The 19044-nt window shown below is 41.5% G+C and overlaps 1 protein-coding gene across 2 annotated transcripts in view; it reads left to right on the top strand.

Moving 5' to 3' along the window:
• The window catches only part of LOC118366386 (pleiotrophin-A), a 68048-nt gene extending 50170 nt beyond the window's left edge, over positions 1-17878 (top strand). For both annotated transcript variants that reach the window (XM_052492448.1, XM_052492447.1), the window contains exons 2-5: positions 7145-7239; positions 7565-7738; positions 10094-10255; positions 17044-17878. In XM_052492448.1, coding sequence (XP_052348408.1) covers positions 7146-7239; positions 7565-7738; positions 10094-10255; positions 17044-17099 — 486 coding nt within the window. In that variant the 5' untranslated portion in view covers position 7145 and the 3' untranslated portion in view covers positions 17100-17878. The remainder of the gene's footprint in view (positions 1-7144; positions 7240-7564; positions 7739-10093; positions 10256-17043) is intronic.
• Positions 17879-19044: the final 1166 nt, after the last annotated feature.

The raw sequence follows: 19044 nt of genomic DNA, 5'->3' as shown, positions 1-19044 counted from the left end.
CATGACTTTGACTCTCTTCCTCTGGCTGGTGAAGGTTTGTTTACCATGACTTTGACTCTCTTCCTCTGGCTGGTGGAGGTTTGTTTACCATGACTTTGACTCTCTTCCTCTGACTGGTGGAGGTTTGTTTACCATGACTTTGACTCTCTTCCTCAGGCTGGTGGAGGTTTGTTTACCATGACTTTGACTCTCTTCCTCTGACTGGTGGAGGTTTGTTTATCATGACTTTGACTCTCTTCCTCTGGCTGGTGGAGGTTTGTTTACCATGACTTTGACTCTCTTCCTCTGGCTGGTGGAGGTTTGTTTACCATGACTTTGACTCTCTTCCTCTGGCTGGTGGAGGTTTGTTTACCATGACTTTGACTCTCTTCCTCTGGCTGGTGGAGGTTTGTTTACCATGACTTTGACTCTCTTCCTCTGGCTGGTGGAGGTTTGTTTACCATGACTTTGACTCTCTTCCTCAGGCTGGTGGAGGTTTGTTTACCATGACTTTGACTCTCTTCCTCAGGCTGGTGGAGGTTTGTTTACCATGACTTTGACTCTCTTCCTCTGGCTGGTGGAGGTTTGTTTACCATGACTTTGACTCTCTTCCTCAGGCTGGTGGAGGTTTGTTTACCATGACTTTGACTCTCTTCCTCTGGCTGGTGGAGGTTTGTTTACCACGACTTTGACTCTCTTCCTCTGGCTGGTGGAGGTTTGTTTACCATGACTTTGACTCTCTTCCTCAGGCTGGTGGAGGTTTGTTTACCATGACTTTGACTCTCTTCCTCAGGCTGGTGGAGGTTTGTTTACCATGACTTTGACTCTCTTCCTCAGGCTGGTGGAGGTTTGTTTACCATGACTTTGACGCTCTTCCTCAGGCTGGTGGAGGTTTGGGGTAGGAGGCTTTTTCTATCAAATCAAATCAAAGTTTATTGGTCACGTACACAGTTTTGCAGATGTTATCGCGGATGCAGCGAAAGGCTTGTGTTTCTAGCTCCAACAGTGCAGCAATATCTAGCAATACAGTAATATCTGTTTTCCTGGGGTTTTGTGAACTTTGTTATGTTTTTCCGGTCATACTGTTGTTCCGGTCATACTGTATACCTGGTAGCTGTGTTTGCAACCAGTCTTTCACTGCACTCCGTAGTCAAGATGTTTTTCCTCTGTTTAGAAATGTATCTTAAGGTGTGATGATGAAACACAAACAGGCAAACACTCAACAAGAAACACATCCTTGTAATGTACTGTGTGTCTGGATGAAGCCTTTTTCTGCTTCTCTAAAATAGACCTAAAACACCTCAAAGGTGTATATCCATGCTACTTTCCCCAAGGACAAATAGAAAAATACTCAAACATTTTCCCTTTCAATAAGAGTCAACAGAAAGTAATAGCTAAACCAACAAGTGAATCGTGATCTTTTGAGATAGTCTGGCATCACGTTTTAAACTAGGGGCCAACATCGAGAATGATGTGATGACCTGATCTTACTAAGGCCTGGAGTTTCTCACAAAGTCAGGAAAGACTTCTGGCCCTCTCATAGCCCTGTACCAGGCATGAGTGGTTGTTGTACCTTTTATATTGCTAAGTAATAAGATATCACACCGTCTTAAGGAGTATAGAAACCCGCCAGGTGACCAGCCAGTCACAGGACGCTGTAATCTGACAAATGTCACTTCCAGAACTAGGTTTTACACCCTGGTTTAGTGGCATTGATAGACATCTCTAGCCTACATAAACACCGTTGCAGTGTTATTGTCGGTCACCTTCTCACTAAGATAACAGAGTATTGTCATGTAGCATTACATTTTGCAACAACAATACTAGGCATAGGACAGGGAAGGGAGGGAGTTACTGCTCCCTGTTAGGCCTATTTTTTTTCCTAATCTGTGAGCGGCTGAGGTTGGATGAACAGCGGAAGGTTTATTTGAACCTAACCTGCTTTGAAAGGCTACACTTATCTCTAAATACGCTCTATGTATAATTTAATTCTTGCTGGTTTAAGAAAATGGGGATTTGCCTCTGAGCCTTTAGGAGGATAGAATTCAATGCATGTTTTATTTTCTTTATCCCCCTCATTTGTTAGGATATTTCCCTCTATCATACCAGTAGAGACTTGCAATGGTTGGATTACCATATCATCTATTCCGTTCAAAATATTAAAACATGAAAAAAAGATCAAGTGTACATTTTCGTTCTTTGCAGGATGACTGTGGTCCAATATTTTGCATGTAACTTTAGAAAGCTAATAACCTCCAGTCATTTCTCTTTCTACCGTCTTTTAATTTATTCATTTTAACGGCTCTTTTCTTCCACGGCTAAACACTTTATTGCCTCCGTTCCTTTGGCTGAAATGCTACTGAAAGGATCAGATAATATGAATAGATAATATGAATAGAGGCTTTATAACTATGGAAGCAGTATCAATGAGAGAGGGAGTGGAGCGGGAGTGGAGGTGAAGGAGTTTGTGGTGAGTTCCAGGGCTCGTCTTGGCCTCTGAGTGGCACAGCCTTTTGTGCATAGCCCTGGAGCGCTTCATTGAGGGCCCATCGATTTCAGGCCCAGCGTCTAGCTAGCTATCCTCCATTGCTTCTCTATCTGAGCGCCGCCACCGCTGTTCACAGATCAATGGGGAAATGGAGTGTTTGACAGGACTAATTCTGCCTGGCTCATGGACTGTCTGCCACAGTGTTTCTGTCGAGGGCTGAGGAGGACTGAGGTGCACCCGCCTGCTTGGCAGCTGGTGAACGCATGTTCTCCTGTGGTCCCTAAGCCATGTCGTCCTCCTCTAACGGAGTGGGTGGGGTTGAGCCTCACACGCCTACCCAGCACTCCACACTGTGATCTTCCCTGCTGCGCCACAGGAAAGAATCCCACTTCATTGTGACAGATAGGAGTGATGACTCATCGTATTAGGTCTTCTCATTTGGCTTCCAGTGGTATTCAAACTTTTTCAGCTTGGACCCCATTTCCCCACCAGAATTTCTGGGGACCCTACTTTTTTTCACAATCATTTCTCACGACCTCACCCCACCTCAAATCTAATGACAACCTTAAAAGCGGTACATTTACATTTTTTTACTTCAACAAATAACCTTCAATTCTAATTGAAATGAAAAGTAACCAATAAATACTGTGAAGTTGATCATGGATTTTGTTTTTGCAACAACGCAGATCTACAGACGGGAATCAAATAAATCTCTAACCAAAGAAAACACAGGCTTCAATCATTCCTGTAAACTTGGCAGGAGTGCTGAACCATTAGTGCATTTTGCGGTCGGTTTCGGTTACATTAAAAATGAAAGGTTTTCGATTTCGGTTTCGATTATTAGTGTTGAATGCTGTAACAACACAGAATAAAACAATGAATACAATGAAAAGTCCCATGATGGTAGTGACTGCCAATTATTGCTTATCACTTATTAACCATAATTTATTCACATTAGTTTACTTTAATAAAATAATTCAATTCTTGTGTATATTATATTAGATTTATTTGATTACTTTTTTAATGTTACGGTTTTCTTCTGGTGAAAGAGAGGAGGACCAAAATGCGGCGTGGCTATCTTTATACATCTTTAATGAAAGATGAAAAATGAACAATATACAAAACAAGAAACGTGAAAAACCGAAACAGCCCTATCTTGTGCAACAAACACAGAGACAGGAACAATCACCCATGAAATACCCAAAGAATATGGCTGCCTAAATATGGTTCCCAATCAGAGACAACGATAATCACCTGCCTCTGATTGAGAACCACTCCAGGCAACCATAGACTTTCCTAGACAACTCTACTAAACACAACCCAATAAATCTAATAAACCCCTAGACAAGACAAGACACATAAATCACCCATGTCACACCCTGGCCTGACCAAAATAGTAAAGAAAACACAAAATACTAAGGCCAGGGCGTGACACTTAATTCATTCCAAGTCATCATCTAATCGCTATAGAGCTACTGCCTATGCTGTCTGACAAAAATCACTATTTTGTAGTTCTTCAAAGTAAATAATGCATGCTTTTATGACACCTGAATACCAACCATCAATTCCTTTGATCATCTATTTTCAGGTAGAGATACCTTGCCAAGCAACAGCTGATCTCTACATCCCCTCGCGATACAGCATTCTTGTCTCCTCCGTAGCAGGCGTAAAGAAACATACATAGTTTCAAACTGTACTGTCTTTGGAAACACAGACCGGACAGTTAGATTATGGTCATTGTAGTTAATTACCATGTTGTACGCGCTAAACTATGCAGAATATTGGTCTGCTTGAAACTACAACTCCCTACTATATTGCACAGTTCAGGCTGGATCTGATTCATCCATGGAGATTCTGTGCAATTTCACTATTGAGCTCACTGTCAATTAGTTGTTTAAAAAACAGACAATAACAGATATGTTGATAAATCGCTCAGCACTAACTGGCAGCAAGCCAACCTGTTACCTGGATGGCTTGTCTAACAAGCAAAGAAATTATAATCTTCTTGTAGCAATACCTATTACCCAGAATGCACCACAAACCCTATCAATTACCTAATTGACAGTCAACTTCAATAAAGGTATGAAAAAGGTACATACACATTCAGGTAATATATTCCACATGATAAATATCCCCACATCAATAACAATCAATAAATGTGCTTTTCACAAAAAACGGGTGTTAATCGACACATAATACATAATCAGGACATACATAATCAGGGAAGACTTTGGCTTATGTGACAGAGGACATTGGACAATAGTCACAAATATATTCACTCAATAAAATTGTATTTTTCAAATAATCTTTATCAAAATGTTTGTATATTGTCCAATACAATAATCTGTACTCTGCGTTGTTTGGTATTTTAATTTTAATTTAATTTTAAATATCTATAAAAATGTCCCATTTTGGCACTCAACTTGAGGTTCACGACCCCAACTTTGAATCCCACTGTTATAGGGTGTCTGGTTGTGATATGAGAAGATATGAATCCCACAATTTGAAATTATCTATGGGTGTTGGGAGGGATAGTGAGATTTTTTTTTTCCCTGAGCAGTGGACAGAACAGGGATTGAATCAAGAATCAATGGTGCGTTGATATTTTTTTTCTTCTGGCTCAATGTTTCCTGACTGTTACTCTGTCAGATGATTTACCCCAGTTAGGATCTCACTATGGGCCAATGCGGGTGAAGTAGCACCTTAGGAAGTCAAACCCACATTACTTTTCACAGGGTTCAGGGCCGCAAAAAATCCTAACTTTATCCCCAAATACAAGTTAAATATCATACGATATCCTGGGTATGGTACAGTATGCAAGGTGTGTACAGTATCTGAGAACTCAGGTATTATTGATTGGACTCTATAGTAGCCGGGTGGCAGGTGACGCAGCAGCTAGAGTGTTGGGCCAGTAACCAAAAGGTTGATAGTTTGAATATCCGAGCCAACAAGGTGGAAAATCGATGTGCCCTTGATCAAGGCACTTAAGCCTAATTTGCTCCAGAGGCGTTGTACTACTATGGCTGACCCTGTAAAACAACACATTTCACTGCACCTATCTGGTGTATGTGACAATAAAAACATCCTTATTTTTTTTGTAATAGTTTACAATGGAGATGCATATGTATTATCTAAAAGTCAAGTGTACTGAATCAATCCATTCATCCATTATGGAAAGTGTTGTCATGCTCTGAGAGACAGAAAGGGATTGGGTGTAAATATTTCATGCACAGCACCAGTGAGTGAAAGGAGGAACACTTGATTCCATTGCAATGAGGGAAACCCTGTAGTCTACCCCTCAGCAAACTATTCTGTCTGAACATACTGTACTGAACACTGCAGGAGGTTGATATCCCCCTTTAACCTGTAGCCCTCCTCAACTACACCTGGACTGGAACTCATCTGCAGACTGCTTATTAATCATTAAGGGGAAAGACTTCTCCTTCGAGAAGTCACAATGTTGTAGCTTCCAAAATGGTGTGGTCGCAAACCTGGAGTACGATTGGGGAATTTCTCAGAAAACACTTTAGGTTTCGCGGGGTTGTCTATTTACAGAAACGATCAAAGCTGTTGGACTAACAAGATTTTTCTTGGAATAGAGAGAAGAATGGACCATTGGCTGAACAGTTTGACTGACACCAAACTGCTTCTGGCAAGAAAACAGTCTGTCTAAAGGGGTTCTCAAATCAAATCAAATGTTATTCTGCCTCTGAGTTAAAGTGGGTATGCTGTATGCTTCCACTGTTGAGGGTTCAAGCCCTGTACTGTAAGGGTTCAGATGAGTTCAACTCAGAGTAGACTCATTATATATAGATGCACGGAGAGCAGAAGTGAATTCAACCAGTGAACACTCTATTAATAATGGTTAATAATACAGTAAAGGAGAGAGTTTGAATGCCATTTTTAAAAATTGATTATCACCTTGCCTACATGGCTAATAGACGTCGGGAGCATCAACTTCTGCAAAGTCTCAAACTGGAGAGGACTAAAAATACAGGGCCAAGTGCGTCAGGGCGGCGGTAAGAGCCATGTCAGCTCATGATTAATTAAAATTGACGAATGTAAATGATTTCCCCGCCAGGCTGTACCTTTTGCAGTCATCTGGGCACAGTAGAGTATTTTGGCATCCAAGATGTTCTGTAATTGCTTAAATCTCACGCTGATTCCCCTTCTGTGGGTTTTAGGGTATCTCCAAAATAAACAGGGGGAAAGTGAAAAGAGGGAATGAATGCGCTAATTCCACCACCCAGAGTTCCCGAGCACAGCAGCACCCGCGATTAGAATGGTGCTTCTCTTTATTTGGCCGCTCGGAGGCCGGAGAGCGCCTGGAGGGAAAACAATTAGTCTATTCATAAAGAACATGCAAAAACATGTTTATTTCTATTTCCAAATCATCTGTATCATTGTCTGACAGCCGATAATTTCCCCATGTCATCATACACGTCTGTAGACACGAGCACAGTGCAGCACACAGCAGGCCATTGGAGCAAATAACAACCATTTATTCCACAAATAGCCTGAGCTTGCCTTCACCTGTAACTGTGAACCATACATGTAAGTAGGGGCATGCTGTGGTTCTTTGTCAGGTCTGCCCCTTCGTCTGAAGAAATGAGAGGGTGGTGTTACATAGGTTGCTGTACTTGTTATTCCTCAGTGCCTGTTCTCCCTCTCTCCTAGCATGTCAGGACAGCAGCAGTGGACGCTTCTGGCCGTCATGGCCCTCCTGGTCCTCACAGTGACAGCAGGCGAGGGGGGGAAAGCTGAGAAACAAGGTGAGAAACACCGGCAGATTGGTAGCAGTCAGACAGTTGATATGTGGATGGAGGGGGATCTCCTATTACAGTACCTGCTACAAGGTATGAATGGTAATTTGATGTAAAGCTCAAATCAGGTCAGATTTGTGCATAAATATACTTTAAGCAGGGGGGCTCACTGCAGAATCACAATGACAGACGCACATCTCGGTGCTTTATACATTTGAATGCTTTGACCTTTCACAGTGGTAGTATAGCTCTAGACGGGCCTAATTACAGCCCACATAATTGTATTCCAGACATAACTGCAGTATAAGGTTGGTGTGTGTGTGCGACCCTGCAGGGAAGAAGGAGCGTAAGTCGGACTGTGGGGAGTGGCAGTGGAGTGTGTGTGTGGCCAACGAGGGTGACTGCGGCCTGGGCACCAGGGAGGGCACACGCACTGGCACCGACTGCAAGCAGACCATCAAGACCCAGCGCTGCAAGATCCCCTGTAACTGGAAGAAGCAGTTTGGAGGTGTGTGAGTGTGGTCATGGGGAGCGGACTCACATTTACAATTCAGCACGAACATGACTGGTCTAGGGATTTTATGTCATGCTTTTTTGGTCATATTTTTTGTTGTGTATCCATGTCCATTAAAGGGGAAAACATTCTGCTACTCAATGGAGTAGGATTTCAGTTTAGCTTCCAATTCACTTTTCATGTATGGACATCCCCAGAGAATGATGGCCTGGTTCAGGAAATTACAGCCTGGGTGTATACAGCAGGGATGTGTGTCATCTTCAAACAGAGCATGGGCTTCCTGCTACTTTCCCTACTTGCTTATAGAGCACCACTTACTCCTGATTCAGCTCACACTCAGGCAGTCACGTGTGCTTTGCTAGCACACGTGACCGCCCACCTGAAGCGTCTTACCAGTCGGCACCACATGAAAAGCTAGCTATTCTCTGGCGCTAGTGGGGACACTTCAGGCTGAGGAGTAAGGTTCACACATGCCCATATGCTACAAGTGTTCACTGCCAAATTATAGGTACAGAGGCACACGCTTTTAGAGCACTCTGTTTTGAAGATCCCTGTAGAATTCCCAGAACAATGGTCCTGAGGAGTAGGGAAACGAGTGTCACAGCCAAGAGGGAGCTACGCCAGAGTCCAACAAAAGGAAGGGAGAGATGGAGGGATGACAGACACACAAACAGACACACAAACACGCACACACACACACGAATGCGGACACATTCTTACACACAAGAACGGGGCATGGCTAACCTTTCCTGGAACAGCCCTACATCCTTGGGGGAGGAGTTTAAGGAGGACTGAATATAATGTAAAATAAGATCCTTAATGAAATCCAACCTGTAGACTGCTTAAATGTTTTCCTTCCATAAAGAGAATAAAATATCAAGTGAGGGAGTGGAGGCCATCTTTGAAAGGCAGAGAATGCCAGACTATCTGTGTATGGGAAAGACAGATGGAATCTTCAGTGGAGAAACTGGGCAAAATGGAGCATAAAGGAGACAATCCGGTCTTGGCAGGAAAGCCAAACATTGGCTAATAACACGGTGCACCAGTTGGTGGTTGATAAAGAAAGTCCTGGGGCTGAGAATCGTTGGAATGTAAATATTTTTTCAAATATGACCAGTTCTGGTGTTTTTGAGTAGAAGATCAGATTATTTAATAGATTACAAAAAATAAATAAAAAATTTCCAGTAAAAGAAAGCATGTTCCTGAACAGCAGCTCTCTGAGCTTGAGGGTCCAGGTCTTAATTGCTGATTCTAGGCCGAAAAATGTAATTACATGTAATTTTCTGCTTGATCAGCTGTATTAAATCTATGGGATGTCTTCTGGGTGCTACAATCACCATAATACAAGCAACCTGGATTTAGGGGTAAACGTAACATAGTAATTACAAATCTGGGACACTCAAATTAGTATGATATGGTATGTATTCATTTGTTGTTACGTCCGTCGTTAGAAGGAGACCAAGGTGCAGCGTGGTATGCGTACATTTCACTTTATTTTCAAATGACACTGTATTTCTGATCAAGGATTAGCCCCCTTTTTTCAATTTTCGCCTAAAATGACATACCCAAATCTAACTGCCTGTAGCTCAGGCCCTGAAGCAAGGATATGCATATTCTTGATACCATTTGAAAGGAAAAACGTTGAAGTTTAAGGAAATGTGAAAGGAATGTAGTCGAATATCACACAATAGATCTGGTAAAAGACAATGGCAAAGAAAAAAACAACCATTATTTTGTATTTTCTCTGTACCATCATCTTTGAAATGCAAGAGAAAGGCCATAATGTATTATTCCAGCCCAGGTGCAATTTAGATTTTGGCCACTAGATGACATCAGTGTATGTGCAAAGTTTAGAATGTGTAGACTGATCCAATGAAACATTGCATTTCTGTTCAAAATGTTGTATCAAGACTGCCTAAATGTGCCTAATTGGTTTATTAATAACTTTTCATGTTCAAAATTGTGCACATTCCTCAAACAATAGCATGGCATTATTTCACTGTAATAGCTACTGTATATTGGACAGTGCAGTTAGATTAACAATAATTTAAGCTTTCTGACAATATCAGATATGTCTATGTCCTGAGAAATGTTCTTGTTACTTACAACCTCATGCAAATTGCATTAATCTACGTTAGCTCAACTGTCCCGTGGAAGGGACACCGATCCCAAAGAAGATTTATTAATGTTATTTTAATGGACAAATAATGTGCTTTTCGTTAAAAACAAGGGCAAGTGACCTCAAGCTTTTGAACGGTAGTGTATATACAGTAGGTATGTCTGTAACAATCCTGTAAAATGTGTGTTTTGCATTGTACATGTATGTCTGTTGTAACCATCTTTCTGTAGGTGAATGCAAGTATGACTTCCAGGCCTGGGGAGAGTGTGACATGGTGACGGGGAAGAAGAACCGGTCAGGGGTGCTGAAACGAGCTCTCATGGATGCCACCTGTCCTAACACAGTGAGCGCCACCAAGCCCTGTGGCAAGATCCCTAAGACCAAGCTGCAAGGTAGGCTGAGGGGGAGTGTGGGAGAGCATACCAGCAAAGCCATAGATTTACATATATGATACATATATGTCTTTACCAGTAGTGTATATCCTGAGGGGTTTGAATGGTAAGATAAACCACTGCAATGGGAACACATGTTTAGTGAATGTTTAACTTACAATACCAGGAAATAGTGTAGGTACCAGTCAATATATCACTAGGCTAAAAATATATATACAGTACCAGTCAAAAGTTTGGACACACCTACTCATTCAAGGGTTTTTCTTTATTTTGACTATTTTCTACATTGTACAATAATAGTGAAGACATAAACACTATGAAATAACACATGGAATAATCTTAAATGGTGTTAAACAAATCAAAATATTTGTTATATTTTAGATTCTTCAAAGTAGCTACACTTTGGCTTGATGGCAGCTTTGCACATGCATTCTCTTAACCAGCTTCACTTGGAATGCTTTTCCAACAGTCTTGATGGAGTTCCCACATATACTGAGCTGCTTTTGTTGGCTGCTTTTCCTTCACTCTGCGGTCCAACTCATCCCAAACCATCTCAATTGGGTTGAGGTCAGGTGATTGTGGAGGCCAGGTCATCTGATGCAGCACTCCATCACTCTCCTTCTTGGTCAAATAGACCTTACACAGCCTGAAGGTGTGTTAGGTCATTGTCCTATTGAAAAAAAATGATAGTCCCACTAAGCCCAAACCAGATGGGATGGCGTGTCGCTGCAGAATGCATCAGACCAAAGGACAGATTCCCACTGGTCTAATGTCCATTGCTCGTGTTTCTTGGCCCAAGCATGTCTCTTCTTATTATTTTATTTGGGTCCTTTAGAAATGGTATCTTTGCAGCAATTCAACCATGAAGGCCTGATTCAAGCAGTCTCCTCTGAACAGTTGATGCTGAGATGTGTCTGTTACTTGTGTGTCTGTCTGTTGTGTCTGATGTTGAGATGTGTCTGCATTTATTTGGGTTGCAATTTCTGAGGCTGGTAACTCTAATTAACGTATTATTATTGTTTTTGTATTTTTTAATTGAACCTTTATTTAGCTAGGCAAGTCAGTTAACAACAAATTCTTATTTTACAATGATGGCCTACCCTGGCCAAACCCTCCCTTAACCTGGATAATGCTGGGTGCCGCCCTATGGGAGTCCCGATCACGGCCGGTTGTGATACAGCCCGGGATCAAACCAGGGTATATAATGACGCCTCTTACACTGAGATGCAGTGCCTTAGACTCTGTGCCACTCGGGAGCCCTTATCCACTGCAGCAGAGGTAACTGGGTCTTCCTTTCCTTTCCTGTCCTCATGAGAGAGAGTTTTATCATAGCGCTTGATGGTTTTTGCGAATGTGCTTAAAGAAACTTTCAAAGTCTTGAAATGTTCCGTATTGACTGACTGAAGTAATGATGGACTTTAGTTTCTCTTTGCTTATTTGTGTTGTTTTGCCATAATATGGACTTGGTCTTTTACCAAATAGTTCTATCTTCTGTATACCACCCTTACCTTGTCTCAGCACAACAGATTGGCTCAAATGCATTAAGAAGGAAAGAATTTCAACAAATTAACTTTTAACAAGGCACACTTGTTAATTGAAATGCATTCCAGGTGACTACCTCATGAAGCTGGTTGAGAGAATGCAAAGCTGTCATCAAGGCAAAGGGTGGCTACTTTGAAGAATCACAAATATAAAATATATTTTGATTTGTTCAACACTTTTTTTGGTTACTACATGATTCCATATGTATTATTTCATAGTTTTAATGGCTTCACTATTATTCTACAATGTGGAAAATAGTCCAAATGAAGAAAAACCCTTGAATGAGTAGGTGTCCACACTTTTGACTGGTACTGTACATGGTTGGAGAGGACAAAACACAAAGTTAAAGGATCCATTTTAAACACAATAGTCAATACATTGGAGAGTGAATCTCCATAAATGTGCGGAAGCGCTGGAAGATGATATTACTTTCAGGTAATTCAACCGTCAGAAAAGGACCATTTTCACCTGCTCCTTTTATGCTTCATATTTAAAGCACGTTGCCACTTTCAGTCAACTTTTTTCACCATTTAACCTTGCTAACGTATATTTATTAGCATATTATTTGGCAGTACTTTCACAGCTCACACCGATGACATCCTGCTGAAGACTCCACATCCTCTGAATGATTCATTCTGCGATAGTGCTGGACTTGTCAGAGATTCATGTTTAATCCAGCTCCACTATGGTGGGATTAGCCCCTTCACTGATCCTAAAATGTTCAGTGGGAGTGATTTCTATAAGTCTTCAACTCGGGTGAACTAAGGTAAATACAAGTATTGAGCAGTACAAGTATGAAAATGTAATGCTGCATTCTCTCAGTAACTGCCAGTAGACGTCTAGACTCACCCATTTAAAGAAGACAATAGGAGACGTCAAGAAACATCGATTTTTCTCTTTCAATTATGGAAAGCAGTGAGACTGAGATGGTCCAAACAGAACTACTGATCACAGGACATGACATGGAGGATTGCAGATGATGGTTTTAGTTGGCATTTCACCCAACAGACATTATAGATTCCTAATGTATTTAGTCTTGGTTCATTTCACCTGTCTGATACAATGAACTAGATGAGTATCTTAATAGAATAATGATATTTTGATATCAATTAAATTGCATATTCAATATTTAGGTCAGCCACAGTTAGCCCTGTTTGTCTAACTACTTCATTCAATGCGCTGATGAACATTGCCATTCAACATTCATCAAACCGTGTTTAACATAAGACATTCTTTGCCATTCAGTTTGTTATAAGACCTCATGTCCAAACATGACAAAATGTAAACCAGATGAATACTTTAGTTCAATGCTCCATCATTAATACAGTGACAGAATGTTTCCAACATGTAGAAGACAACACACAGATTTTCATCTATTTTCCCACATAAAGGCTTTATTAACGACTCCCACTTGTCTGTTATTTAGCTGATGACTCCCACTGTTAAAACCAATCATGTGAGAGCAGAAGTTGTTTAAAAATATAATGAATGCTCCATGATGTTGCCAGTAAAGGACTCATGGGGCTAGTGTGTACATTGTGTCCAATCTGACTGCATTTTGAGAAGTCGGCTACTGTGGTGATATGTTGAGAGTGTGAAACTGGAATAAGGGGAGATTTGGCAGCAGCCCTGACAGTAATCTGCTGTATGAGAGGGTGTGCCAGAACAGAACAGACTCTCCAGGAGCGACTGGACCAGAGCCTCATTGTGTTTCAGGCAGGCTGCTTACAGGTAAGACAGTTTTTCCTGCTTGAGGACAGAGAAAAACACTCCTGTCAATCTGATTGTGATTTTGGGTTCAATTCAAGTTTCCCTCGCCTCCTAATAACCTGGGAGTTAGGGAAATCAAAAGGCTAAAAAGCTGGTAAGACTGTAAGACTCTCACTGTGACGGAAAAAAACATGTCAGATTGACAGTGGAGTGGAACCCCTGGCTTGGGTAATGGTTCTCGAAAAAATTACAATATCTTTACACATAAGCTGAGCAAAGCCTATTTAGGATGTCACGTGCAAGGAATCTGATCCAAATTAAAAGCATATTTGTGTTGGTGTATTTTTTCGGTGCACATGTATTTCAGTGACAGAAATAGCAAGGTGACACACAGAATTAACATTATTTCTGCAGTGAATAACATTTAATGGTAATCTCTGTACAGTGTGTGTGTGTGTGTGTGCGCGTGTGCGCAAGCACATGAGCAAGACTGTATAGCACTGTACCTGTATGAATTATCACATACTCCCAAATGAATCCTGTTTGATGGAGGCCAGTCCTGTTTTAAGTCGGGCCTACTTCCCTGGGGAGGGTGAGAACCACAGTGTGAAAGGAGGGAGAGATGACGGTGGAGAAGAAGAATGGAGAGAGTTGAAAAGAAAGACCTGCTATCTGAGAGTATGATTTCCCATGTCTGCCATTTGACAGATAAGCCCTGGTAAGCTAAAGGGTTACTGGGAAACAGAGGCTGACGGTGTTTGTGTGTGTGTGTGTGTGTATGTGTGTGCGCGCTTGCCTCTGTGTGTGTGTGTGTGTGCGTGCTTGCCTGTGTGTGTGTGTGTGTGTGTGTGTGTGTGTGTGTGTGTGTGTGTGTGTGTGTGTGTGCGCGCTTGCCTCTGTATGTGTTTGTGTGTGTGTTGGAAGGGGATTCCAGGCCAGGCAGAGTCACAGAGGAGGGATCAGAGGACTTGTAATGAACCCGGGCTCCAGAGCGAGGGACTATCTCACTTCCGGCTGGGGCCACTATATCCACCCAGTCATATTTACAATTCTAAACAGCCACCTTGTCTGCTGCTGCCAGGAGCGATGGAGAAAACATCTGTCAGGCCCATAGTCTTGAGGAGACAATGCTGCGAGGCAGCGAGGGAGCGATCTGAGATTCAATGTCTTCTCCCTTGTCTAACCTCAGGAAGAGACGGGCCCCACGGAATGAAACGGAAAGGCAGGAAAACAGAGAGTGACAGAAATGAAGCAGAAATGAAACATTATGAATACCTGTAGAATTCTCCTATTCTCCTCCCTCCTTACCCAGAAGAATGAGCAGGGGAGCCACAGTGGGGAGCGGAGAATGTCAGAGATGATTTAGGGGGAAACAAAAGGCTTTATAGTGATGAAAACCCTGCGGCTGACGTCAAGGAGTTGTTTTACGGTTTATCATTCCCCTGAGAAGGGCTGTGCTGTTGTGTCTCTGTGTACAAGACAGCCCATTCAGACACAGAATTCAGTCTTATTGCACTCGGCCTGTTTCACGGCATCCCGGTTCAAAACACATTCTCTCCGAGCCGCTCTGATTATTATGAGTCTGTGTCAAAAGTGCGGTGGCAGAAATGAGAGCGGAGAGAGTACACAGTAATGTGCCTATGCAGCAGAAAGCACTCCGGCATGGTGAGAGCTCCAATCTCACAGACGGGGCTCGCAGAGGGAATGTGATCCTCTCTGTCTCCCTAGGGAGACAAATGTGCTTACAAAGGCACAGGCAAAAACACAGTTAAACAAATTAAAAACGGCCAAACAAATGGAGCGAGGAGCAATTTTCAGTGGATTTGTATAAACACCCACGTCCCAATCTCCAAACTCACAGAACTCTCTAGGCTTGTCCGCAACACGTATGCTTATGAGAAATGTATAGATTAGATAGCAGGTCCCTGGGGCATTGACGTCAGCATTATATTTGAGGAGGATTCGAGTGATTGCACACACATTATGCAAGTTAGTAGCACAGGCAACATCTGGTAGGCTATCATCAATCAGTCTGACACTTGTGAGTCATCTCTAGGTCTGTACATTGGCCTGATGCATATCGACCCTTACAACGGGTTCATTTATACCCACTTATTAATGATTTGCAAATGATATACAAGCAAGGAATCATTACTTCTGTATTTACCGATGGATTGCATTGTTTGTTTATCAGGGATGAACGATTAGCATCGGGATGATTTACAATACTTTATATGCTGATTATCATCACATTCTTCACATTAATGCTCCACCGCTGATCGGATGTTTCACATAGATTATTAAAGGGCATGTGAAGGATAAGCAAATGATTCCTCAATGTTTTCATGACTTTGTTACTGTTTAATGCTGATGGCTTATTGTACTGCACAATACTTGGCTTGGTACAGTATATTGGCTAATGCTGCATTGGTGGTGAATAGATCGATTCATGTGCTGTAAATTTAAATACAGTTTGAATTGTTCTAATATGTTGCAGTGGAGCAGCAACGTACAGTAGTATTGATGGAGTGTTTGTTTATGTTGAGGACCTTTTTCTCAGATTAGCTGGAGAGGGTGGCAAGGCTTTCATCAACAAACTGACGTGGGAGGATCTTAAATTAGTGGCAGGTGGGAACTTGCTTTAGATCAGGTACAAAACAAACAGGTGTTGATTAGCCAGTTGACATCCTCGTCTGTTACCGCCCACCAACAACATCCCACCCTGTAATCTACAATGATAGGAGCTCCTGGGGGAAACAGACTATAGATGAGTCCTGCCTTTTCCTTGTTGTTTACTTTCCCCCTCACGCTCTTCTAAACACACACACACACACACACACACACACACACACACACACACACACACACACACACACACACACACACACACACACACACACACACACACACACACACACACACACACACAGACAGACAGACAGACAGACAGACAGACAGACAGACAGACAGACAGACAGACAGACAGACAGACAGACAGACAGACAGACAGACAGACAGACAGACAGACTGACTGACTGACTGACTGACTGACTGACTGACTGACTGACTGACTGACTGACTGACTGACTGACTGACTGACTGACTGACTGACTGACTGGGGTATGTTGCTCCTGTTCATCAGACCAGAGACTGGGGTATGGACTGTGGTTCCTGTCACGGCTGCCAGGTACTAAAGCCACTCTGGGACGATGATAAAGCACTTTTCATGTTTGTCCACATGCACAGTAAACCTGTGGTAGGATTAACAACACATCCAGGGAATGAATGAGTGAGACAGGATCTTGAAGTGGAGTGCCAGTTAAGGCCTAAATAAAAATAGCAAAAGATATTCCCTGTTTGATGACCAATGACAAGTTCTACTAAAACCCAAATGGTTCATGATATCTAGAAAACTGGCAAATTCACTTTTCATGGAAGACTGTCTGAAAGGCAGGTTATGATCTTCAAAAACCTGACCGCAGGGTAGGTGACAGTATGCATGTAGATTCTAACCTGATGCCCACCTGTTTTTGCAGATGCCAAGAAGCCGAAGCGGGAGGGGAAGAAGAGGGAGCGCACCCCGATGGATTAGTGGTGCATCATAGGAAGCAGGAAGTGGAAGTTGATGCTCTATCTCAGCATGGTTCCTATTTGTTTGTCCTGTAGGTTTATAGGGGCCTGTAGCAGCTACACAACAAAGAGTTGGATAGTAGTGATAACATGTATTTCTTTCCTAATTTCTCATAGGAAAATCTTGTTGGGGATTTAATACTCTGTGTGAATAATACAAATGAAGCATTTCTTACTAAAATGCTTAGCTTAAAATTTTTCAGGGTCATTGTTGGAAAAACAAAATATATTGGATTTTTGGTAATATTACATAACATCCTTTTTGTTTGAGGTGACAAAATTATTCTCACTCAAATCAAAAATAATTTATTGCATGTCTTCATTTAAAGCAGCATCAAGTTAAAACCTTGTGCAATTACTGGGGTTTTAAAGGTTATTTTGCTGGTACCCTCAACAGCAAAATTGCTAACAACTTTTCTAACAGTTTTTTAGGGCATACATTAATAAGAAACATAAGTACTCATTGATGTAAAGGAAATTCCTTTTGTAATGTTATCTACAGTGAAAGATGTAAACTTTTATCAGATGACTGTATACATTAGCTACTGTACTGTACAGTTGTTAGTGTGTAAGAGGTTGTGTCCAGTATTAGTTCTGGTCTTCCTGCTATTATAACTCACTTTGTAGTTCCCACGCTCTCCAGTTGAACTCTGAGCAAAACTGTTATTGTAGTTTACAACTTGAGTTGACCTGTCCTAATTATCGATTACATTTTAAAAAAAAAAATAAAGTTTGAAATGATGTCCAAATATGTGTGTTGTTTACTCACCTTGATTGAAGTAATTCCATGTTCAGATGAAGTTATGGAGGCTTAATATGAAAGCTAAATATAAACCTAATGTGTGCTATTTCCAATTCCGACCTAACAAGTGATACATTTCTCCACACCACTACCATTTCAATAATCTGGACACAAAATGCCATGAAACATTTTTCATACATTTTATTTGAATTGATTTAAAAAATGAATATGCCTCCATAAATCCACTGAATATGGTTCATATTTTACAGCTTCATAAGTGAGTGGCCAGTGATATTAACACTCAGCTTCGCTGTCCAGAACTATTAAACAATCAACTAATGGCGCAAAGGAAATCATTAACATTATTACTGTACATTAGGGGTGAGAGAGTATCATATTAGGACAAGGGAGGGTGAGAAGGGAAGGGAACATTCAGATAGCTATTAAACACGTGTAGACTTATGTACATTCCAACTGTACCTCATCCAAATGACATATAATGTATACTATAGAGATATATACAATTAAAATAATACGTTTTTAACAGACAATATATCGACCGTATTAGGAGCCATGAGGCACAGCGGATGAGAGCATAATGATTCGATTTACATACTGACGCAACTGAAAAATGAACACCCTGTACACTCGTAAGGAAAAAAAGGTGCTATCTAGAACCTTAAAGGGTTCTTCGGCTGTCCCGAAAGGAGAACCCTTTCAAATAACTATTTTTGGTTCCAGGTAGAACCCATTGGTTCCAGATAGGGCTCTTTTGGGTTTCATGTAAAACCCTTTCCACACAGGGTTCTACGTGGAACCAAAAAGGGTTCTCCCTGGAACCAAAAATGGTTCTCCTATTGGGACAGCTGAAGAACCTTTTGGAAGAGTGTACATTGCTGTATATATATTTTCCACAAAATAGGTTTTTATCGTTTGTATTCTGTTTGTCCATTTGAAGAGATATTTCAGTGAAGTCACACCTACAATGGTTCAAAATGGTTCATTCCCTCGAGACTTGAATATGTTTCAATAACAATTCCCCCAGATATCTGCAAGAGGTCCAGATGTTTCCAATACTACACTGCATGTTGTAGCAGCTGGTCTCACAGTTTCTCCCTACGGTCAGTCTGTGTCCCTTTCCACTCATCACTCATTTACAAGTTGA

The sequence above is a fragment of the Oncorhynchus keta genome, chromosome 33, assembly GCF_023373465.1.
Source record: "Oncorhynchus keta strain PuntledgeMale-10-30-2019 chromosome 33, Oket_V2, whole genome shotgun sequence".
NCBI lineage: Eukaryota > Metazoa > Chordata > Actinopteri > Salmoniformes > Salmonidae > Oncorhynchus > Oncorhynchus keta.
The sequence above is the reverse complement of the archived record's forward strand: the minus strand, read 5'-3'. Positions and strand labels throughout refer to the sequence as shown.